This window comes from Talpa occidentalis, unplaced genomic scaffold (assembly GCF_014898055.3).
Source record: "Talpa occidentalis isolate TD23 unplaced genomic scaffold, MPIMG_talOcc4v2.1 talOcc4.6, whole genome shotgun sequence".
NCBI lineage: Eukaryota > Metazoa > Chordata > Mammalia > Eulipotyphla > Talpidae > Talpa > Talpa occidentalis.
In genome coordinates, this window is record NW_023604972.1 from 111,520,377 (window position 1) to 111,546,178 (window position 25,802).

The following is a 25,802-nucleotide window of genomic DNA, read 5'->3' on the forward strand; positions in this document are numbered from 1 at the left end:
TGTATACTTATTTGAGAGGATTAGGATATTGTATCCACAGATCTGGATCTGAGAATAATGATGACCACCTGATTTATGGGCACTGGCCTTAAAGGGTAAATATAATTGATCAAGGTGCAGGAAAGGTTCTCAGCATACTAGACTTGTTCTAGAAAGTTGTCTAGGGAGGTTGTAATGTGAGACTCATGAGCCAGCAGAAGAGGTGGATGAAAAGAAAAATGAAACATCCATGGAAAAAAGATGGGCAGGAAGCACAAAATATATACTTAATTTATACCTGCCCATACAAAACAAAACAAAACAAAAAACAACAAGCACTTGAGTTTTTTTAAAGAGAAAATACTTTTCTGATTATTCTGATTATTGGGTAGTTGGTATGCAGTGGGTTGGAGATTAGGCATCTCAGTTATGAGGCATATAGGCATTGTGAGTGGATGACACCAAACATGGCCCAGACACTCAGTGACCATCCAATATATTCTTCTTGGTCAGTTGTGAATAAATGATCTCCTTTAATATGCCATTCTAACTCAGCTCTGTGATGATTTTGCACTAAGCGGAAATCTTAAGTATTCTGATTTGGATCCCTATTTGTACGTGGTAGGCACAGAATTTAATATACAGTAGTTGGTCCTATTGGGGGGAAAGGATGTCCTGAACGAACTCCACAAATAGGTTTTATGGACCCCACCCCCACCCCAGACCAAAGAGATCCAAGACACCAAGGAAAGGACTACAAATCCCATAATGTCATCACCACTGAAGGGTGGGTTGCTGGGAACTGAGGGTGGAGTTAGCAACCAGACTTGTTATATAACCAAAGACATGTGGGTCTTGGGGGTCCTTGGTTTTTCACTGGCTTTCAGCTTCCTGTTGGGGTTCTAGCTCAGCAGAACTGGTAGGATGCATTCACCAATTTATCGCTCTCTCTTTCTCCCTGAGTATTCATTTCTTTAATTTCCCCTTTTTTTGAAAATAAACCCTTTATTATCCTTATTGTGTGTACATACAGTTGAGCTCCTTATAAGTCTCTTTTAAACCTGTGGGTGAGGACCCACAGTCAGGCCAGTCCATCTCACATTGGGGTTGCCCTGTAACAGTCCCATGCAAGCAAAATTTTGTGAACAGTACTGTTGGCAGATTTTGTCTTGTGGAGTCTATCTCTTTCAGGACATTCAGAGATCACTATAGTCATTTCATATACCTATCAAATATCATTAGGAGCCTAATAATCAAAATTGCTTCTTTCATCTCAGTTAATCAAGCAAATAACTAAAACCTTTCCACACATATTCTTTGTATCTTGAATTATAGCAAAGAAAACATTATAATAAAATTGACAATTATGTTCCTAGGCCCATAGAATTTGCTTGTTTAACTGGATGAAGAAAATTAAGCCTATTGTCTGATCAGAGATTCAGAGATTAATTTAAATTTAGCTCTTGAAAATTATTGTTTTATCTGCCTAATCCTAGTCCAAAAATTTCATGCTGCAAATCGAGATGTCTACCCCATCCCCATTTCTCAAGTTGTATTTCAATAGAATTTCTTTCCCTGAGGGTAAAAGGGGGGAAAATGTCAGAATACAAACCATGGAAATGTAAATCCTGCAGATAGGTGAAGTATTCCAGCAAGCTAAACTTGCCTGAAGGCTGATATATTGCTGCATGTATCACTCCTACAGCAAATTTCTCCAACACAAATCACATAAATAAACCAAAAAACCACTGAGACATTCACCAAGACATGTCTAGGCTGGGGCTACCTGATACCAAAGAAATGGTTACTTTAGGATCCAAAGCAAATCGAACACGTTGCTTTGTATAATGTGGACCAAATAAAATACACAGTGGTTTGACTAAAATTTTAATTTTCTGTTTTGTAAGTGTAACATAAAACTATTTGCTCCAACACCATTTTCAGGAGGGAAAAAAATAGCTTTGTTTTATTTTTTCAAGTATTGTCTTACAAAAAGATTATTAAAAGGGGGGATTGCTTAGTATCACTCAGTATTTTAAAACTGTTATCTGACACAAGCATATGTGAAAACATCCTTTTGGACTGCTGTAAAGGAAATCCCCAGTCCCTTGATGTTATTAAATTGCTGCATTCGTACAATGGGAGTGTCATCTCAACCAGCCAAGCAACAAGCCAAACTTCCTTATTTTTCTTCCTACAAATAAAATTATTCTTTCCGATAATTATTGGTTTAGTTATCAACTCTCTGGTCTATTTGTAAAATGATGGTTGAGATAGCTTTTTGCTGTAATATGGTTTATAAATCTCTAAACATTGGGCCTATTTTTCGAGAGTAAAAATTCTCCTGAGAGGATAAATACAATATATCCATATTCCTTGTGTTCTGTGTCTAGAGGCAGAGCTTGATAGAGAAGAAATAGATGATAGGTAGACTAAATTAGTAGGAAAAGAGAAGAGGGGAGACACAAGGAAAATACTTCCTTCAAGCAGGAGAGAAATTCATCTGAGTCCCATTTCTTTTTTTAAATGGTCAGATCTCGGTCCTGTGGCTGACTTCCTCAACCCTTCATTTCCCTGCTTTAATCTTCTTTCAGAGATAAAATGCTTTCTAAGCCCCTGGGTTTACTTCCCCCTGCACTTAGAGGCCTGAGTATTACAAACCCAAACACCCAATCTCCACCCAGACTCTGAAGTCAGACCCAACCTAGATAGTTAGTTCATTGGCATGAAAATAAGAAGACAAGAATTCTGAGTAATTTTCTGAATAATTCATTGCAGTTAAACAAATATTGACTAAGCATCTACCATGGGTAAAGCAGAGTGAGAACTTGAACTCATGTTTTTGGACATCAAGTTCACCATTCTTTCTACCATGCCACATTGCCTAAACTAAACTGCCTAGGCCCCCACCTACACCCCAAAAGTAATACTGGATGCATAAGAGGTAGAAGCCTGGAGAGTTGTAAAAATATTATTTAATTCTGTATCATTTTCATAGCAGGTGTTGCCAATCAACATTTCCAGCCATTAAAAACCTAAGTGTAAATTGCATGAGTTTATCTTTTTTGATTGCTAAGTAATATTCCATTGTGTATATGAACCACATCTTCTTGATCCAGTCGTCTATTTTTGGGCATTTGGGTTGTTTCCATACCTTAGCTATTGTAAATAGCGCTGCTATAAACATAGGGGTATAGGTCCCCTTTTGAATTAATGTTTCTGTGTCCTTTGGGTAAATACCTAGGAGTGGAATTGCTGGATTATATGGAAGTTCTATCTTTAGTAGGTTGAGGAATCTCCACACAGCTTTCCATAGTGGTTGGACCAGCTTGCACTTCCACCAGCAGTGCAGGAGAGTTCCTTTTTCTCCACATGGATGGAGTTGAAAGGGATCATACTCAGCGAAATAAGCCAGAAAGAAAAAGAAAAATACTGGATGGTCTCACTCATAGCAGGAATTTAGAAAACCTAAATAAGGGATCAGGAAAAAGAGTAATTGTAATAAAGAAAAAATCAAAATCAACAAGCAACTATAAACCAGAGACACACTACGGGGGAGTGGGGGGAGAAGAGGGAGGGATTAGGGTCAAAATAAGGAATTAACCAAAATAAATATAACCAAAGTGGGGAATATAACCAAAATTAAAATGCATACATTGTGCAAAAATGAAAATGATGTAAGAATTATATAAAATAAAATATATTTTAAAAAACAAACCTAAGCGTAGCTCTGGGTGAAGTGGATCCTAACAGGTCCTTCAGAACAAGTTCTATCCAAGTAGCTGCACAATAGCACCTGCACTCAGCAGTTAAAGAGCTGAATTTCCAATGATTAAGGAGAGATTAGGTGGTCAGGAAGGAAAAAGCACAGGTAGGCTTTTTCCCCAAAAAAATTATGTTGCAAAAGGAAGAGTAGACCGGGTAAAGAAACATCACCATTTTGTTTTATTTTGTTTTGCTTCATATTAGAAACAAAAAGGAAACCTGGGCTAAGGAAAGCTATCTTGAGAGAAGAAGCTCAATTTGCAAACAAGATGGGATAACTGATGGAAGTAAATGTATGTAAAAATTACTACATGTAAGGCATTGCCCTAAGTGCTTGACATATTTAAATCCCTTTACTTCATTCAAAAATCTCCTAAGGATGGCACTAGTATTCTGATTTAACAGATGAAGAAAATAAGGCATAACTTAAACAGTGTCAAGTTTTGAGACTGAGATTCAAACCTAACTTATCAGGCTAATAGTTGCTCTTAAATAGTTGTTCAAATCTGTTTCTCCAGGAAGTTTTTGTGAATAGAATGAGGTGCACTAATGATGCTCTAAATCCTCAAGGAGAAAAGACACCAAATTTTGCACAGTCATATAGAAAGACTTTCTCCTCTTTTCTACTCCTCTAATATATGTAAGAGTTAATGAACCACAGGCACATGAGCTATATGAAAAATGTGTGCCTATGTCTGAATACAGACCCCATCCAAAATGCACTAAAAAAAAAACCAACCAACTATTTTCTACTTGGATTTGGATATATAGAAAAATTATCTCCATATCTACAGCCCAGGGAGCAGACTAAACAATTAGAACTGTCAGAAGAAATAGGGAGTAAAATTCCCATGCCACAGATCAAGACACCAAGACTCAAGAAGTTACATTATTTGCCCAACTCATCCACCTAACAAGAAACTAGCTCAAGCTCATGACCTTTCCACTCTAGCTTTCTTCACAATGAGCCCCCAAGCACTCCATTTATGAACATGAAATTGTCTAAACTTGAATTTGGTTTTGGTAATGATATAAATGGAAACCGAAATGTTGCAATTATAAAAGCTGCATTTATTTTGAGAGTTCCTTTTCTGTATTAGTTTCTTAAAGATGCTATAACAAATTCCCACAGATGTGGTGACTGAAAACAGAAATATATACTCATTCACAATTCTGGACACTGGAAGTTCAAAATCAAGGTGTCACATTCCCTCCAGAGGCCTAGGGGACATTCTATTCCTTGCCTCTCCTAGTTTCCAGTAACTCTAAGTGTACCTTGGCTGATGGCTGCATCAACCTAATCTCTAGTCACATGGATTCCACTTCTTTCATGTGTCAATTATAATGACATCTGACATTGACTTAAGTCCACCTAGATATCCAGGAAGATTTCAACTCTAAATCCTTAATTTAATTACATATGCAAGGACTCCTTTTTCAAGTAAAGTCACAGTCATAGGTTCTGAGGATTAGGATCTTTTGAGGAGAGCCACCACTGAGCCAACTCCACCCTCACAACCGCTCCCCCCCCCCACCTCTGTACTTCAGCCTGCAAACTCCCCAGTCAGCTGGGGATTCATCAGACTCAGCACATTGGTTTCTTTTCTCTCAAGGATCACTGACCTGCACTTGCTATTGGTTGTTTTAGATATTTTGCTCAGTTTTCTAGCTATTTAAGGTAGAGGTTAAATCAGTTCATCCAGTTCTTATTATTCCAACATGGCCAGAGGAGAAATCACACCCAAGAGTGTAAGAGTTGATTGAGTATGGAGATCTTTTTTGATTTGTTCAGGGCTGCATCATCAGTACTTAGAGAAATGATTGGAGTGGGCCTCCCTAGTGGTGCAGGGGTTAAAGTCTCAGTACTATCAAGCGATGGCCAGCCACTGCAGCACCTGAGTTTGATCCCCAGCCAGGGATCTAACTCACATGACACAGCCGACCTCTCCCTTCTCGCCTGCTGCTCCCCTCAGCAGTGTATTTCAGTCAGCCTGCCTATTCTGCTCCCCAATCTGTCTCTGGTGAATCCTCTCACCCCTCACACCTCTGGCCTATACCCCAGTTCTTGTATGCATAAATAAACAAAAATTTAAAGAAAGAAATAATTGGAGCATAGTAACCTTTCCATAGCAATTGATGAATTAATGAATAAATGAATACAAAGGAAGCTACTCTGAATCCTTTATTTTTCTCTTTGCCACTAAGTGGCCATTTATCGCAGTCAGTTGGGTGAGCTTGAACCATCTCTCCTTAGCTGAGTATCTACCTGTGTAAGTCAAAGTTTCTTCCTCAGTCCTCTCTCAAGCCCTCAGTTTCGCTTTCAAGGTTAATGCAAAAAAGCCAGAGTTGGAAAATTTAAGAAATTTACCTATGGAACACATGTTAGGTAATGATTTACAAGAAGTAGGTTTTGCCTATGTTTTCAATAAAATGAACACAGAACATTTGGAGGAGAAGGTCTGATGTAGAGAAGGTAAATGAGTAATAGTACTGTCACAGCAAACTGAGGCCAGATAATATGTTGAAAGGAAATAAAATGATGAGGCACTGAGAATATGCAAGGCAAGAGATAAGAAAGGTGTTTGTTTATTAAAGAGCGCAAATTACAAATTATATCAGTCTTTATCAAAGCAAATTATGATCTTATATGAAGAAAAGTGATTTCTGCTTTTATTTCCATATTCACATACTAATTAAGTTTTTTAAATAGTTCTTATTACTGTCAACAGCATTTTTAAAATCATCTACTCTATGACTGGCCTATCCAAAAATATGATTGTTTCTTGAATGTAGAGCTTTGTTAGTTTCCTTTGAAATTATTTCATCAGATTTTTAATTACAAATAAAAAATAGACACTTGTTATAATAAGCCTAAAAATGCAGAGGTAGATAAAGAACAAATTAGATATCTCCTGCTTTACTTGCAATCTTGAGGTAAACAATATTGACAGTTTGTATCTTCCTCGGTGTTCCTATGAACTAATACAAACGTATTTATTTATGAGGTGGTTGGTTACCGCTTTCTAAAACAATGGGAAAATTAATATGTAACTTTTTTTATTTATATATAGATTAGAGATATCCCACCAGGTAAACATTAGATTTACCTCCAGTTTTTATAGCTAGAGTACACATTTACTACCTTTTATTCAACTACTCCTCAATAATGTACATTTGGATTATTTCAGGCTTTTGCCAGCACATATAATAACTGGAATAAACCCGTTGTGATTGTAGACTATTTAATTTTATCATCACAGATATCTGAAGCCTTTCAAATACCAGTTCCTTCTCCCATCCTCCCTGTCATTTGGAGAACAGAGGTGAAGGGGGATAGAATGAACCGTGAAAGTGAATAATTACTCCATATAGCACATGGCCAGCAGCCTCCTGCTACAATATTTACATCCTATTCCATTGAGATGGCACTCTGCTCACATGATCCAAATGCAGTTCTCACTCCACCAAGAGCACAGCCGAATGCAAACTGCATTGGCAGCTTTGCACATGCTCTGTCTGGCCCTGTGAATCCTCACTCATCCATTGAGATTTCTTTTGGTTTAAAGTAACATTCCAGCTGCTGAAGCTCCGTGGTCTCCAGTGTTTTCCTGGCCCAGATCCAAGGCAGGTGACACCCCCCACCCCCAAATACTGCTTTTTATAGTTTGAGTCTTTTTTGTTTATTTATTTGGGAATGGACGGTGTGTAATACTTACACAAGTATAGCTGATGAATGAGGCCATCGGAAGCAACTCTTTTCCTGGCAGGTATTACAGGAATAACATTTTACCTATTTCCATCATTTGCCTTGACAACAACCTGCAGCTCTAATGCACATTTAATTCTCAGGGATCTTGGCAAACGATGCTGTATCTGACTGTTGTATTGACTGTAACGTGTGAGATGGTGTTTTCTCCTCTCTAGAGATCTGGATGCTTTTTGCCATTCTGATGGTAAATGATGAGACAGGCAACCATGGATTTCAGCACTCCATCTGTGTTTGATCAGCAAAAAGGTAAAAATGCTGCTTTAACACATCTTTTGGTTTTTTGCATCTTTAGTCCAATAGAAGGAATTTGCAGTTGTAAAGGAAGAGGGTGTGTGTGTGTGTGTGTGTGTGTGTGTGTGTGTGTGTGTGAGAGAGAGAGAGAGAGAGAGAGAGAGAGAGAGAGAGATTTTACATAGAAAACAAACCTGCTCCAAATGTTCACATCTAATTTGATGAGCATTTGGAAGGGAAAAATAAGCTTGTGGTCTGTTTATCTTATTAAAGTGCTCCTACTTCAAATTTTTTTAAATTGGATTTCAAGCACATCAGCTATTTCACATAGTACCATCTTTATTCTCATTAGTTTTATTTTCAAATCTTAATAGAATAAGTAATTTAAAAGAACAAATTGTGTTTCTTTTCATTCTATTAATCCAATACTTCATTACTATAGTTTCAGATCTCTTGATTCCCTTCAGGAATAGGTGTTGCCCACATTTAAGCTATAGTTGATATATTATCTCATCTGAGGTTGTGTAATGACTTATCACTGTGCTATTATTTGCAAGGACAGGATATATCTTTCTTACTCATAATTTCCAGAGTGAAGGTAATTTTCCATGTGAAAACCTGCTGTGGGATTGACCCATCCTCATAAAAAAACTATTTAGCCATATAGTCAGTGTGTACATTTTGCATATGAAATGTGCATATACATGTATATGTAATGCCTATGTGTAATTATATATATTTTCTATGTATGTGCAGAAATTTTCCATTCTGCAAATTTAGCATTTTTAGAATTTTTAAAAAATATCCACTTTTTATAATTTTTTATGTCCTTCAGGATCGTAAGGGTGTTTTTTTTTTTTTTTTTTTTGATCATTTACTTGTTTTGGCTACAGTGTGGAAAATGGTGGTTTATGAAAACCTCATTAGAAAACGTATTGCTTCTTTTTCCTTTACCTGCTCTAGGCCATAGTGTGTTTACTCTATCTCAAACTACATCTGGTTTTATGGGTGAATTATTTATATTCAGCTCAGTGATTTCACAAATAATATATATTTAGATTTCTCAGCAGCTATGTATATGTACAGATAGAGTTTGATATTCAGGTCTTAACTCATTTTGAAGGGGGGGTGTGTGTGTATGTATGTGTACCTTCAGAATGTGCTAGCTCACACTGCATTTATGAACACCATAGAAAAGGCAATTGTTGCAGTTCTCTCTTCTTTGTACCATGCTCTCCTCTTTGTACATTTTGTATCATGAATGACAATTAGCAAACGTAAAATCTGCTTTGATCCAAAGACCTCATATTGGCTAAAAAATGACATACTGAGCTATGCAGTCCAAAAAGGAGCACAATGGGTTGATTTTTCAAAACTAATTTGAGGGAGTTGGAACTGGCTGCCAAAGAGCTAGCCCTTCATAATGAATTCATGTGTTCCAATATTGTGTCTCCTAACAGGATTGAGCCTAAAACATAATTAAAATATTAATTTATAGAATTTATTTTTTATAACACCTTTCAACTGGGTAATACCTTCACTCTAGACCTGACTCTCCTCCCCACCCCCCATGTAAGTTAACCCTTTTCCTGCTATCTTCATCTCTGTTTCTCAATCCTTTCTCTCTAGTGATGCATGGCAGAAATCACATGTGCAAACATAAGTCAAACGGCAGATCAACTGCTTCTCAGCTGTGTGACCTTAGCCTGTTACCTAACCTCCCTGGACCTTAGTTTCTTTAGCAATAAAATGGAAGAAACAATGCTTGGCTAGCAGTATTGTTGTGAGAATCTAAAATGAGATATAAAAAGCACCTGGCATGTTGCCTGATGTACAAACAGTACTTTCAAGTTGTGGCTGCTTTTATATTGTTATAGTTACTACTATTATTCTTACCATGGAGATGAGTTACCCAAATGCAAAAAAAAAAAAATTCATCTCTCTAATCTTCAGGTTGAATTCAGCAGTCTTCAGAATAAACGAGGGTATAGTTAATGATGGTTGACTAAATTACATTATTTTTTTCAGAACTCCATTATTTTTTCCAACCTCTAGAATAATGATTAACTAACTGATACCTAAATAGCTCTAGTCTCATTAATCCTTCCACTCTCTTAAATCCATGAAAGACCATAATAGATTTAGACCATTATATAGATTGTAAACACTGTAAGGAAAACCACAGTGTAGTAAGTGCCTTCCTCTTGAAAAGTTAAGTGTGGGCCTTTTGCAGAGGATTTTTCATGAATTCAGACTGTCTAGAGAATCAAAGCTGTAATGACCACTTGCTTTATATGCAGATGTTGACAAAGAGATAACATCTAGAAAGATCTGAGAAGTCTTGTAATCTATTTGCCTGCCCATAAGAATTGCCTGGACAGTTTATGAAACTGCTGCTGCCTGAGTCTCACCCCAAGTGGACTGGTGTGGGGTACAGCTTGACAAGAACTTCCCATGCACAGCAAAGACTGTGAACTTCTGACCCTGTCCAATCCCCTAATATCTCAGCAACAAAAGTGAAGCACAGTGGGCCTCCCTTGTGGTGCAGGGGTTAAAGACATTGCTATCAAGCTATCGCCACCACTGCAATATGAGTTCAATCCCCAACCAGGGAGGTGACCCACATGGCACAGCAGACCTCTCCTGTCTCACTTGCTGCTCCCCTCAGCTGTGTATTTCAGTCAGTCTGCCTGTTCTGTTCCCCACCCTGTCTCTGGTGAATCCTCTCACCCCCCACACCTCTGGCATACACCCCAGTCCTTGTGTGCATAAATAAATCTTTTTTAAAAAAGTGAAGAACACAAAGGTTAAAATGTGCAACCTTTTAATAATAATGACACAAAGCTGGTTAGTAATAAGGGGCCTGAGACCCAGGTGTTCCTTGTGCAGACAGCAACATACTAGGAAGCTTCCTTTTCACAAGCATTCTTTGGTGTTTACAGCTACTGTGGAGTGAGGGTAGGGCTCAAACAACTCTGGCTCATGATTTCCCAGAAAATAGTTACTATGGTGCACTTGAAAAATATGATGCATGATGACCTTTAGGACACAAGCATGATGGATTTGGTAAACCTGAATCCTTCCAACTGAATTTTTCTGTATTTCTCTTTACCTAGAAGTAGCAAGGCATCCCTCTGCTAGGGGATAGGGGACAGATGGACAGTTGTTGCTCCAGTCCTGTGTCAGCCCCCTTCCCAGATACTTGAACTTGGACAAACTGATTGATCGCCTCTTCTAATAAAGATGGATTGTATTTGTTCACAGTGTTGCTGGGAGGCTTAAAGATGGGATTACCTGACTGACCAAGGGGGCCAGGACCATGCTTGCTTTGTGAAACTGTAAGGAAGGAAGCCTGGCACTGCAGTGCTCTCCACTACTCTGCTTTGTACATTTTGCTTTCACCATAGCAACATCTCTTCTGATCCCACGTGCTCTTCCTGGCTGGCTTCCCTTTCAGAGCCCACACGCAAGAAAGGACCTGTAGTAAAATCATTTACTACAGAACACTCCCTACTGAAGCTAAAATATTATGTAACTGAAGATATTTATATTTTAAACTTTGTCTCTAATTGTGAAAAGAAAAGTTTTGCTGTGACCGAAGGAGTCCCAGATCTCAGAGAGAAAATGGGAGCAAGAGGGGTGATTTCCACGCATGGCCCTGCCCAGGTTCTGTGAGGAGTATATTTTGTAACCTCTCCTGTCTCGCCCGCTGCTCCCCTCAGCAGTGTATTTCAGTCAGTCTGCCTGTTCTGTTCACCGTTCTGTCTCTGCCACTGTAACGGCAGGGATCCAGGAACTTCCTCTTTTCCTGTTACAATTTGACAAGCAGTGTATTCACAGGCACCTGTGGGGGGTGCCCCCACCCCACCATTTGTTTCTCTGGCAAAGTTGATGAGAAAATGAGAGGATGGGCTCAGACTTCCAGCCCAGGTTAACAGAGTGCATTAGCGGCCAGAACAACCTATCACAAGCTGTGTGGCTTAAAACAACAGAATTGTATTCTCACAGTTTGGAATGCCAGAGTTAGGAAATCAAGATGTCAGCAGGGGTCGTCCCCTTCCTGGAGGCTCTAGGAAATTATCCTTTTTCACCTCTTCTGGCTGCTGTGGATTCTGACATAGCCTTCTCCTCTGTGTGTGTCCCTCCACTGTGTGTCTGTCCCAGAATTCACTCTGCCTCTTGTAACAATATGTGTGATTCCATTTCGGAAGCACTCATGAAATTCAGAATAAACTACTTCTCTCAATATCCTCCCTCATGTGATACATAAGGTGATATTCCCGTTCTTAGGTAATAGCCTCAGGTGGCAGGAGTTGGGACATGGGTGTATCTTGAGGGCCACCTCTCAGCCAGCTGCGTGGCACAGAAAGAGATCATATTTCAAGACCCCTCTCAAGAAAGCATGCTGCCTCATGACTTGGCTTTTTGATAAAATCCACTCTCCTTTAAGCTAGAAGAAAATTTGGCATTTGGGAGGTGGGAGAGAAAGGGCAGACTCTGTGTAGGCACTTTACATAGATAAGAAATGGTGTTCTTATCTTAGTGTGCTGAATGATAAGAACTTATCATTCACTTGAACACTTAGCAGGGCCAGGCTCTGTGCCAATGATTGTACGTAGGCTCCCTTGCTTAATTCTCACCATTCTCACTGTTAGCCCTTCTTCCTTTTATCAATGGAAATTCAAAAGGATTGTGACTGACCCAACCACAGATAAAAATGACCAAGCTGAGACTCAAGCCTAAACCTTCTTGACTTTAAAACCCATGTTCGTCCTACTACAGTACTTTTCAACCATGAATTTTAATGAAGAAATAAGACATCAACAAGAAATAAAATTATTGCCCATATTTTCACAATCAAGCTGCTATCCCATTGTGTTGTGGATTTTTAAGCTCCCACACGCAGATGTGCTGGCTTTAATTTCCAGCTTTTCATCCAAGATAAAACAAAACAAAAAGAATTTAGAGTACATAGATTTATACTTTGCAATTTGCAAAAGTTAAAATTCTGGTGTGACAAACTGATTACTCTAAAGAAAGAATAAGCACATTTTCAAAGGGCAAAGAGGGCAGAGAAAAAGCAGACAAAGGATACAAGAAAAGGGGGGAATGATTTGAGGTCAGTTAATTATTTTAGGTTCCCAGACCCTAAGTGGGCAGCTGGAATGAAACCCAGAAGTGTTGTGATTGGTTTTCATTTTGATGGTCCAGATAAAAGGAGACTGGCTGGTAAACAAGTTTAGAAGCAGATATGTCTCTGGGGAAATGCCCAACCTGCTTCCTTTCATGGTCAAAAAAGAGGACCAGAAAAAAGGGAGATGGGAGAAGAATTCTTTTTCCAGTATTTTTGCCCACTCACGACCAAGTCTAGGCAAGTATGTGCACAGGCAGTCTCTCCCATAGGGAGCGGAGGAGAAGCTCCTTTGTGCTTCCCTTTCAGCACACAGGAACTTCCCTCCATCAACCAACTCCTGGGACAGGTTGTGACAGATCAGTCTATTCAGTCTTGTGACCCTAGCTAGAGGAATATCACTCTCTGATCTCATCAAGTTACCATGCACAGCCTTAGAGAGTCAAAAAACTGCAAGTGATTCAGTGGATTGATTGTTAGGGGAATGTTGTCATCCTCAGTATCCTCCATCACAGCCCTCCTGTCCTGGAGAATGGGGGCCTGTTCCCTGAGTGTACCTCCCAAGAGGATCCAGAGGGAATGAAGGCCCACCTGATCAGTCAGATCTCCTGAATTAACCCTGGTGTGTCCCACAATTTAGCCAGATTAACTTCAAAAGACAAACCTCCAACTCTGCCCCTTGTCTAAAGGTCAGCTGGGTCACCACACTAAACTTTTCCTCTCATCTCTACTCATGAATTCCATATTTCCTTAGCATTATTAGGCCACTGTGTTGGGTACTGATCTCTGAGATTTTCCCTTTGATGCAACCATTTGGAGGAACAGATATTTTAATGGTGCCCAAAAGAAAAGCCACTAAACATATTTTTATTGGCGATATTAAAAGAGACACTGAAGAACATCACTTAAGAGATTATTTTGAGCAGAATAGGAAAATGGAAGTGATTAAAATCCCAACTGATCAAGGCAGTAGCAAGAAAGGCTTTGCTTTTGTTACCTTTGATGACCATAATTCTGTGGACAAGATTGTCATTCAGAAATACCATACTGTGAGTGGCACCAGGCAAAAGGGTTAAAGGAAGGGCAAGACCCCCTTAATCTTCTAGGGCCTTCATTGTCCTCAGATCAAAAAAATAATGTATGTACCAGAGTGGGACATCTTAAAAGACAAACTCTGAGAATCTTAAGGTGGACATGTTCAGAGTTCTAGTTTTTTGCCACAACTAAGTTGACTCAACATGGGCCACTGAACGTGGTGAGATGAGCTTGTCAGTGTCTAGCTTCAGGTGGTTACAATAACCAATTCAAGGATGGATCCTGGATGTGTTTTGCCTTAAAATTGTGATAACTTAGAATTGGAAGAAAACTGAGAATGTATAATATAACCCCCTCATTTTTTGTATGTGAAATGAAAACAGAAGGATTAGTGGTGGTATGGTGTTGTGAACTGTAATGATCACTGGAGCCAAACTGAGCAGTTGAAGTCCCAGTACTGCCACTTACTGTGTGACCCAGCTATTTGACATCACTGTACCTCATGAAAGAACCTTGTAGATGAAGATGCTGCTGCTGCAAAGAATTGTTTATACAGATTAAGTTAATGAATACTTGCAAAGCCCCTGGAATCATGCCTGCCCATTTTAATCACTCAGTAAGCACTAGTGGTGGTTATACGATTGTTATAACAATCCTCATAGGTTTGTTATAAAGATTTAATGAAGCAATACATGCAAAGCCCTTGAAACTGTGCCTGACCTATAGTAAACACTTAGTAAGTGCCACTGGTTCTTATAAATGACTGACCTAAGGTCACAAGGACCACGGGTCTTCCCAAGTCAAGTGAACACTAAACCCCTCAAGCTCTCTACCCCTCTGTAATTTTATATGGCATAGTATCCCTTTTTCACTTGGAAATTGGAAAGGCCATAACTTGTCTGAGCAGGAAAACTATAACAGAAAGAAATCAATTCTCCAGAAAAGCTCACAGATCATAGAATGCATTCACTTTCTCTGTCCCCTCTTTCTGGTGTTCTAGCCTCTAAGACTTACCCTCTAAATGAAACTCTACTTCGCACAAAAGTCAGCCTACCTGTTAGCTTCCCTTTTCATGCTGGTGGCTGGCAGGTATCTAGGCTCTCTGTGCTATTCTAGGGATAACCTTACTTTTAAAAATTTTAAGTTTCATGTTTTAATACTTGATACAAGAGGCTTCCTTCAGTCCCTTTTATTTTGTAATCTAACTCATTTTTTGTTTCTTTTTGTTTTTATTTTAGGAATGATAATATATTCACATACTTTCAAAGTCTAAAACAAGTGTGCAATGAAACTCCTCCTTACCTCTTCCAACCATTCAATGTTAAGTGAAAAAGCAAAGGTGAAAATTATATATAATATACAAATCTTATTTTTATGAAGAACAAATACATATCTGTAATGTGAACACTATGCTCAGAGCTGCTACTCATTTGTAGTTATGTCAAAATACCTCTTTCTCCTCAAATCAGTGTGATTTGCCCCATCTTCATTGCTCTGACTATTCCCCAGGAGCACACACACTACCTGTAGTCTAACAGCTAAAAAGACATGCTACCCAGTGTTAGACCTACCTCCATTCTGATGGCCAGTTGTTATATCCTAATATCACTCTTGACCTTGGCCTTCATTGCAGAAAGGGAATTTGGGGCTAGAATGGGGTTGTGTAGAATGGAGATTCACTTAATAAATAAGCAAAAAAAATGGCCTTAGGCTTAGCCAAATTCACATTGGAACTCAGAAAATTTCAGCCATTTTCTTTAGGTTCTATCATGTATTTCAATCCATAGAAAGATCACAGGATAGAAAATTTAGGATTTGTTTCACTAGCCTGTTCAGCTAGTCCTGACCCACCAACAACCACTGCCCCAAAATTTCAGCCACAAACATGAGGCCATTGTCCTAATTCCGTAGAGCACTACTTATATCAGGCAATAACACCTGATAGAATTTTCTCTCTCCTTTTCTTTGCCTCCTAACCTTACAGTTGTTTGAACCTATTAACTCCTTTTCTTGTTCCTCAGGAACTTGCCTTCTCTTCTTTATATGGCCTTATGGTTGGGATACTACCCATTTTCAGCCATGTGCAAGATCAGTTAAAATGATAAATACCTGATTCAAACACCTGTCATTTCCTGAAAGTGAAAGAGGGAGTGGAACAATATGTTTGCTCCAGAAGGAGATCAGAGGAACTATCATCAAAATAAAAACTCTTGATTTACTTTTAAATTTCTAAAGGCTGGGGCCTCCCCGGTGGCACAGAGGGTTGAGCACAGCACCATGAAGCTGTCTGCAGCCTCTGCAGCATGGGTTCAATTCCCAGCCGACCAGGGAGATACCCACATGGCACAGCAGACCTCTCCTGTCTTGCCCAGCAGTGTCAGTCTGCCTGTTCTGTTCCATTCTCTGTCTCTGGTGAATCCTCTCACCCACCGCACCTCTGGCCTGTGCCCAGCTATTGTATAAATAAATTTTTTAAAAAAAGAAATCTTTAAAATAAATAAATAAATTTCCAAAGCCTGGGCTAGCATAATCCTTCATTAAAATTATTTAAAATTTATACCTGCCTAATTACCAAAGAACTTGACATAATATTTTAACATTAAAGAGATTTCCACAAGACTCAAATGAGAGAGAAACCCACTGAGTGTGTATACTAAGTCAATCAATCCATTCATTTATTGCACACATACTAATGGCCCTATGCATTAAAGACTGAGATTTTATTTTCTAAGAATTAGTATTGTTAAAGTGAAAGTGCATACTATAGAAGTACATTCTAGAGAGGCATCATTACTGAATTTCAATACAGATGAGCCTCTTAAGAAAGCAGCTACCATTTCCCAGGCACACTGCCCCACCCCCCATCCAGGAGAGGCTAACTAAACATGGAATGGCATCCATTCCGTGAATTTCAGAACAATTACCCTTACAAACACAATAATGCTGAGATTTAAACAAATGCAACATGTGTTACATCACAAATCTGGTTATGAAGAAAGAGCTGACTGTGGCCAGATACTTACCATTGAGATAATGTGTTGCAAGACTTCCTCCCCACAAAATGAAATCCCTTCTTTTCCACTGCCGTGGCATGAAGATCGCTTTGAGGATGTGTTCTCTCAGCTAGTACATGCAAAAAGCGTAGAGCTATTTTTCTCTTTAAAAGAAAAAACTTTCACTTCCTCCCATATGACTGGCACTTTATAACACACTCAGAAAACCCAGCCAATACACCCTGAGGGACTGTAGGAGAAAACAGGAGAAATAAAATATTTCAACTCACAAAATCTTTACAGCAAGCTGAGTAAGGCAAAGGGTCTCATTAAGGGGTAAGAATACAGAGGTTCCTATCTATGTCAGAGTAGTAATATTGATAATAATTACACACTTTGAATGCCTCCTCTGTGCCAGTTATTGCTCTAGCACTTCGTATGGATTAACTCATATAATTCTCAGAGCAGCCTTAAAAGGTAAATACTATTCTTATCTCAATTGACAGGTAATGAATGGGGAAAGAGAGGTAAAGCAACTCACTCAAGGTCACACAGCTAGCAAATAAATGTTAGTGCCAGGATTCATACTCTGTAGGTTGGGTCTATGCTCTTATCATTTTTTCTATATTACCTCCATGTATGCATGCTACACGTCATGTAATATACATGGTAAGAGTCACATAATACTGATTTTTTTCAATGCCAGTAAACTATATCAGTGACCTTAAATATGTTCCTGTATGGCAGAGTTCCAGACTGCGTTTTAATTCTACCTAATGGAACCACTACCATTCTGGCTCAGGGCCCAGGTCAAGGCCTACAGAGTCTCTTCATCACCAGTGGGTGGCAATATTGTCACATGGAGCCAAAGGGAGACAGAAAAGGCTTGGCACCCTCCTTATAGAGGAAATGTCCTTCTGGACAGATCATTTTAAGCTACCCCCAAAATGTGATATCCCTATCTCAAAGCACTCAGGATAATCCTACAGTAGTAGAGAGAGATCTGGATTAAGAGAATCCACAAGAAAGTGTTGTTTAAGTGACTCTCTCTGTTCTGTCATAATATTCCTAGTATATCTCAATCATAAATTACATACCTGTCTTCCCACTAAGGCATGTCTTCTTAGGGACAGAGACTCTACAACCTTTGTATCCACAATTTCACTAGTCCATGGTGGGTATTGAATAACTGAATGAAAAAAATAAAGTTCAAGTTCAGTTCTTCAGAGGCAGTCAGTCTAAGAGAGATCTGCAGAGCCTTCTGTAGTTGCCAAAAATGAATTCCAACTTCATGAATTACTTTAAGGTGGATTCAGTCACCAAGGCTCCTCAGAATTTTAATGAACCAAAGAAAGCTTCTCAAGACCATTCTGGTCTATATTCTTGAAACTGCAATACCTAATCTATCCTGATATCGACCTGACCCTTTCACAAAATGATCACAGTTTAAGTAGAACAAATGTCAAACTGACCTCTGGATAATGGATGCAGTCAAGGACTTTCTCAAGGAACTCCACTGTGTGAAATTCTAGAAAAGGAGCCCATATCTGGTAATCCAAAACATTTCTGTATGTCTGAAATCCTAGTATTAAAGAGCTACTAGGGAGAAGGGATTGGGTAGATAATTTATGACACATCCAAAAACTTGTGCAGGTTATTAACCAAGGAAAATGAGGGAAATACATGAGTTCAAGAATATCCATCCTTCCAATTTTTAAGTAAAAATTAATTTAAAATATATAAATATATACCTTTTTAATCTACTAGGATATTTATAAAGGTCAGAATTAGAAAGTACATATAATTTTTTTTACCAGAACTTTGTCAAATATCAAGGACTTGTTTTCTCAGTCAAAGACAGATTAGATTCTGTCTAACCTTTTTCAGTAGTAGGGAATTAATGTAAAGCTTCTCGTGTTTTAGGGGAAAAAATTTGGTTTACTTTGATGATTATGAAAATTATGTATTATGGAGAATTTGGAAAATTCTGAAGAATATCCAAGACATTATCTCTATTGATTTTGATGAAAGTCCTTCCAGTTTTTAACATATTTCATATATATACATACATATTTTTAATAAAATATAACCTATATCTCTCTACATGCTTCTTTCTTCCTATATCTTAATGTTTCTTTTCCATTTTTTTCTACTTTCAGTCTCTCCTTTGTATGCATTCTAGAATTTCTCTTTATGCACTCATACATAAGTATGTATGTGTAACTTATTTAGTTAGGCAGGAAAAACACTGCTATTGAAACACTGCTTCTCCCTTAAACTGCAAAAAAAGAAAAGATAGATGAAAAAAACTGGAAAAAAATAGATAATAGATGATGATAATGTGATAATAAGGATGGTAAATAGATAAGTAAAGAAGAAAGGAGAGAAAGAAAAATTTATGAATTATATATCTTAAACAGTTTTGTGACTTTCCATAGGGAAAAAAAAAATCTTAACACTGTTTAATTTCAAACTTTGCTACTACTCCATCAAAGGCCAGTGGTGGGGAGGTTAGATCTCCATCCCCATTTGGTGGTAATGAGAAGTCCCTCTCCCCCTACCTGTTGAAAACAATAAGGACCATTAGTCATTCTCCAGTACCTATTGCATCACCCTCCACATTTCTACAGAAATTCTTTATATAGTCTTAAGGTTTAATCATTTACATTAAACACAGCTCAAACTGGCTATTTCTACACAATCTGGATGGAAACTCCTTCATTTCCTATTTCCTAATCACTCTGTGGTTAAGTATGGTATCTCAGGACTAGAATAACTTTGAAGTACATTGTGTTCTGCCTAACACATCTTCCCTTCCTCCCTTCCCTGTCCTTCAGTTGTCTGAATTTCTTGTACAACACACTTCCTGGTGGCCAACTAGCTGAGACTGGTCCTCTGCAATTCAGGAAGCTCACTGCCTCCTTTAAGTAACCAAGAACTTGTTTTACAGTGCTCTACAAACAAAATACCCTCCTCACCCACTGCTATATATAACTGCTAGAGTTTCACAAAACACTTTAACTATAAAATTGCCCATTTAAAAGTTATTTGAAAAGCAATTTTTTTTTTAAATATTAAATTTTATTTTTATATTCCCCCATACAATTGCAAACGCCCCATTCTGACCCCAATCTTTCCCCTCCCGCCCCCCACCCCCCAAAAAGTGTCTCTGGTTCATAGTTTTTTGTTGATTTTGATTTTCATTTCTTATATTCATTTTCCTGGTCCCTTATTTAAGTTTTCTAGATTCCTGCTATGAGTGAGACCATCCGGTATTTTTCTTTTTCTTTTTGGCTTATTTCGCTGAGCATGATCCCTTCCAGTGCCATCCATGTTGCTGCAAATTGCATTGTTTATCTTTTTTGAATGCTGAGTAATATTCCATGTATATATGTACCACATCTTCTTGATCCAGTCATCTATTTTTGGGCATTGGGTTGTTTCCAAAGCTTAGCTATTGTAAACAGTGCTGCTATAAACATAGGAGTGCAGGTGCTCTTTGGAATTGATGTTTCTGTGTCCTTTGGGTAAATACCTAGGAGTGGAATTGCTGGATCATATGGAAGCTCTATGTTTAGTAGGTCCAGAAATCTCCATACAGCTCTCCATAGTGGTTGGACCAGTTTGCACTCCCACCAACAGTGCACAAGAGTTCCTTTTTCTCCACATCCTTGCCAACATTTGTTGTTGCTAGTTTTTTTAATATGTGCCATTCTCACTGGTGTGAGATGGTATCTCATGGTAGTTTTGATTTGCATTTCCCTGATGACAAGTGATATTGAACATTTTTTCATATGTCTGTTGGCCATTTGCATTTCCTCTTCAGAGAAGTTTCTTTTTAGCTCTTCTGCCCATTTTTTGACTGGATTATTTCTTTGTGTTGCTGAGTCTCATCAGCTCTTTGCAGATTTTTGTGATCAGTCCTTTATCATTAGTGTTGGGTGCAAAAATGTTCTCCCAGTTGGTGGGGTTTCTCTTTGTTTTTGTTATTGTCTCTTTTGCTGTGCAGAAGCTCTTTAATTTGATGTAGTCCCAGCTGTTTATCTTTCTCTTCACTATCACTGCTTTGGGTGATGTGTCTGTAAAGATGTCTTTGAGGTGCAAATCCCGTAGTGTTTCGCCTATATTTCCTTCTATGTATTTTATGGTTTCAGGTCTTATGTCTAGTTCTTTAATCCATTTTGAGTTGATTTTTGTGTATGGTGTGAGGTAGTGGTCAAGCTTCATTCTTTTGCATGTAGCGACCCAGTTTTCCCAGCACCATTTATTGAACAAACTTTCTTTGCTCAATGCATAGTCTTTGCTCTTTGTCAAAGATTAGTTGACCATAAATCTGTGGTTTATTTCTGGATTTTCTATTCGATTCCATTGGTCTGTATGTCTGTTCTTGTTCCAATACCATGCAGTTTTTGATTATGGCTTTGTAGTAGAGTTTGAAGTCTGGGAGTGTGATGCCTCCATTTCCTTCTTTTTTTTTCAGTAGAGCTTTGGCTATTCGGGGTTTTGGGTGATTCCATATGAATTTCATCAATAATTGTTCTATTTCTTTGAAGAATGCCATTGAGATTTTGATTGGAATAGCATTGAATCTGTGTATTGCTTTTGGTAGGATGGCCATTTTAATAATGTTTATTCTTCCAATCCATGAGCAGGGATGTTCTTCCATTTCTTTGTGTCTTCTTCTATTTCTTTTAACAGTGTTTTATAGTTTTCTTTGTATAGGTCCTTTACCACTTTTGTTAGATTTATTCCCAAATATTTGATTTTTTTTGTTTCGATAATAAAAGGGGTGGTTTTTTTGATTTCTTCTTCTTCAGATTTATTGTTTGTGTATAGGAAGGCTACTGACTTTTGCGTGTTGATTTTGTATCCTGCCACTTTACTGAATTGATTGATGAGTTGAATTAGTTTTTCTGTGGAGATTTTGGGGTTCTCTATGTATATTATCATATCATCTGCAAATAGTGATAGTTTGACTTCTTCTTTTCCTATTTGGATTCCTTGGATGTCTTTCTCTTGTCTTATTGCTCTGGCTAGGACTTCCAGCATTATATTGAAAAGCAGTGGTGAGAGTGGACATCCTTGTCTTGTTCCAGATCTTAATGGAATTGCTTTCAGCTTTTCACCATTGAGAATGATACTGGCTGTTGGCTTGTCATAGATGGCCTTTATGATGTTGAGGTATGTTCCTTGTATCCCAAGAATTTCAAGGGCTTTTATCATGAATGGGTGTTGCACTTTGTCGAAAGCTTTCTCAGCATCTATTGATATTATCATATGGTTTTATATTTCTTTTTTTGATGTGTTGGATAACGTTGATTGATTTCGGATGTTAAACCATCCTTGTGCCCCTGGAATGAATCCAACTTGGTCGTGGTGAATTATCTTATGGATACATTGTCGGATTCTGATAGCTAAAATTTAATTGAGGATTTTTGCATCAGTGTTCATTAGGGAGATTGGCCTATAGTTTTCCTTTTTTGTGTTGTCCTTATTCGTTTTGGTATTAGTGTAATATTGGCTTCATAGAACGTGTTTGGTATTGTCCCTTCCTTCTCAATTTTTTGGAAGAGTTTGTGAAGGATAGGCACTAATTCGTCTCTGAATGTTTGGTAGAATTCATTTGTAAATCCATCAGGTCCTGGGCTTTTGTTTTGGGGAGGTTTTAATTACCATTTCAATTCGCTGCTTGTAATTGGGTCTGTTTAGGTGTTCTATTTCTTCTTTATCTAGCTTTGGGTGATTGTAGAGTTGTAGGAATTTGTCCATCTCCTCTAGATTGTTAAACTTGTTTCCATATAACTGTTCATAGTAGTTACTGATTATTCTTTTGATTTCTGCTGTGTCCGTTGTGATTTCTCCTCTTTCATTTATGATTCTGTGTATTTGTGCTTTCTCCTTTTTTCCTTTGTGAGCCTGGCTAGGGGTTTGTCTATTTTATTATTTTTTCAAAGAACCAGCTCTTGGTTTCATTGATCTTTTGGATTGTTTTTTTAGTTTCAATTTCATTTATTTCTGCTTTGGTTTTATTATTCTTTTCTTCTACTGGTTCTGGGGTTTTTTTTGTTCTTTTTCTAGATCTTTGAGCTTCGAGATTAGGTTGTTTCTTTGAGTTCTTTCTTGTTTTTGATGTGAGCTTCTATTGCTATATATTTTCCTCTTATTACTGCTTTTGCTGCATCCATACATTTAGGATATTGGTTCCTCCTTGTCATTCAATTCAAAGAATTTTTTTAATTCTTCTTTGATCTCCTCGTTAGTCCAGTGGTCTTCCCAGTAGTGTGGCTTTAATCTCCATGAGGTAGGATAGTTCCTTGCCTTCTTTTTATGGTTTATTTCTTAGTTTGATGCCTTCGTGGTCAGAAAAGATGGTTGGTATGATTTCAATCTTGGTTGTATCTGTTGATGTTTGTCTGGCCCCAGTATGTGATCGATCCTGGAGAAAGATCCGTGTGCGCTTGAGAAAAATGTGTACTCCGTTTTTTTGGGTTTTAGTTTCTATAGATGTCTGTTAAGCCCAAATGCTTAGGTCCTTATTTATTTATTTATTTTTTTTTTTTTTTTTTTTTTATAAATATAAATTTTTATTTATATTCCCCATACAATTGCAAACGCCCCATTCTGACCCCAATCCTTTCCCCTCCGCTCCCACCCCCCAAAAGTGTCTCTGGTTCATAGTTTTTGTTGATTGATTTTCACTTTCTTATATTCATTTTCCTGGTCCCTTATTTAAGTTTTTCTAGATTCCTGCTATGAGTGAGACCATCCGGTATTTTTCTTTTTCTTTTTGGCTTATTCGCTGAGCATGATCCCTTCCAGTGCCATCCATGTTGCTGCAAATTGCATGTGTTTATCTTTTTTGAATGCTGAGTAATATTCCATGGTATATATGTACCACATCTCTTGATCCAGTCATCTATTTTTGGGCATTTGGGTTGTTTCCAAAGCTTAGCTATTGTAAACAGTGCTGCTATAAACATAGGAGTGCAGGTGCTCTTTGGAATTGATGTTCTGTGTCCTTGGGTAAATACCTAGAGTGGAATTGCTGGATCATATGGAAGCTCTATGTTAGTAGGTCCAGAAATCTCACACAGCTCTCCATAGTGGTTGGACCAGTTTGCACTCCCACCACAGTGCACAAGAGAGTCCTTTTCTCCACATCCTCGCCAACATTTGTTGTTGCTAGTTTTTAATATGTGCCATTCTCACTGGTGTGAGATGGTATCTCATGGTAGTTTTGATTTGCATTTCCCTGATTTACAAGTGATGTTGAACATTTTTTCATATGTCTGTTGGCCATTTGCATTTCCTCTCAGAGAAGTTTCTTTTTTAGCTCTTCTGCCCATTTTTTGACTGGATTATTTCTTTGTTGTTGCTGAGTCTCATCAGCTCTTTGCAGATTTTGTGATCAGTCCTTTATCATTAGTGTTGGGTGCAAAATGTTCTCCCATTGGTGGGTTTCTCTTTGTTTTTGTTTGTCTCTTTTGCTGTGCAGAAGCTCTTTAATTTGATGTAGTCCCAGCTGTTTATCTTTCTCTTCACTATCACTGCTTGGGTATGTGTCTGTAAAGATGTCTTTGATGTGCAAATCCCGTAGTGTTTCGCCTATATTTCCTTCTATGTTTTTATGGTTTCAGGTCTTATGTCTAGTTCTTTAATCCATTTTGAGTTGATTTTGTGTATGGTGTGAGGTAGTGGTCAAGCTTCATTCTTTTGCATGTAGCGACCCAGTTTTCCCAGCACCATTTATTGAACAAACTTTCTTTGCTCCAATGCATAGTCTTTTGCTCCTTTGTCAAAGATTAGTTGACCATAAATCTGTGGGTTTATTTCTGGATTTTCTATTCGATTCCATTGGTCTGTATGTCTGTTCTTGTTCCAATACCATGCAGTTTTGATGATTATGGCTTTGTAGTAGAGTTGAAGTCTGGGAGTGTGATGCCTCCATTTCCTTCTTTTTTCAGTAGAGCTTTGGCTATTCGGGTTTTTGGTGATTCCATATGAATTTCATCAATAATTGTTCTATTTCTTTGAAGAATGCCATTGAGATTTTGATGGAATAGCATTGAATCTGTATATTGCTTTTGGTAGGATGGCCATTTAATAATGTTTATTCTTCCAATCCATGAGCAGGGGATGTTTTCCATTTCTTTGTGTCTTCTTCTATTTCTTTTACAGTGTTTTATAGTTTTCTTTGTATAGGTCCTTACCTCTTTTGTTAGATTTATTCCCAAATATTTGATTTTTTTTGTTCTCGATAATAAAAGGGGTGGTTTTTTTGATTCTTCTTCTTCAGATTTATTTTTGTGTATAGGAAAGGCTCTGACTTTGCGTGTTGATTTTGTATCCTGCCACTTACTGAATTGATTGATGAGTTGAATTAGTTTTTCTGTGGAGATTTTGGGTCTCTCTATGATATTATCATATTCATCTGCAAATAGTGATAGTTGGACTTCTTCTTTTCCTAGTTGGATTCTTGGATGTCTTTCTCTTGTCTTATTGCTCTGGCTAGGACTTCCAGTATTATATTGAAAAGCAGTGGTGAGATGGACATCCTTGTCTTGTTCCAGATCTTAATGGAATTGCTTTCAGATTTTCACCATTGAGAATGATACTGCTGTTGGCTTGTCATAGATGGCCTTTATGATGTTGAGGTATGTTTCCTTGTATCCCAAGATTTCAAGGCTTTTAATCATGAATGGGTGTTGCACTTTGTCGAAAGCTTTCTCAGCATCTATGATATTATCATATGGTTTTATATTTCTTTTTGTTGATGTGTTGGATAACGTTGATTGATTTCGGATGTTAAACCATCCTTGTGCCCCTGGAATGAATCCAACTTGGTCGTGGTGAATTATCTTATGGATACATTGTTGAGATTCTGATAGCTAACAATTTT

At 38.0% G+C, this 25,802-nt stretch overlaps 1 protein-coding gene across 1 annotated transcript in view; it reads left to right on the plus strand.

Moving 5' to 3' along the window:
* Positions 1–25,802, plus strand: part of ANKRD55 (ankyrin repeat domain 55) — a 154,337-nt gene that overhangs the window by 57,692 nt on the left and 70,843 nt on the right. Inside the window, exon 2 of the mRNA XM_037530301.2 lies at positions 7,669–7,759. Within this exon, the coding sequence (XP_037386198.1) occupies positions 7,702–7,759 (58 nt within the window). The 5' untranslated portion in view covers positions 7,669–7,701. The remainder of the gene's footprint in view (positions 1–7,668; positions 7,760–25,802) is intronic.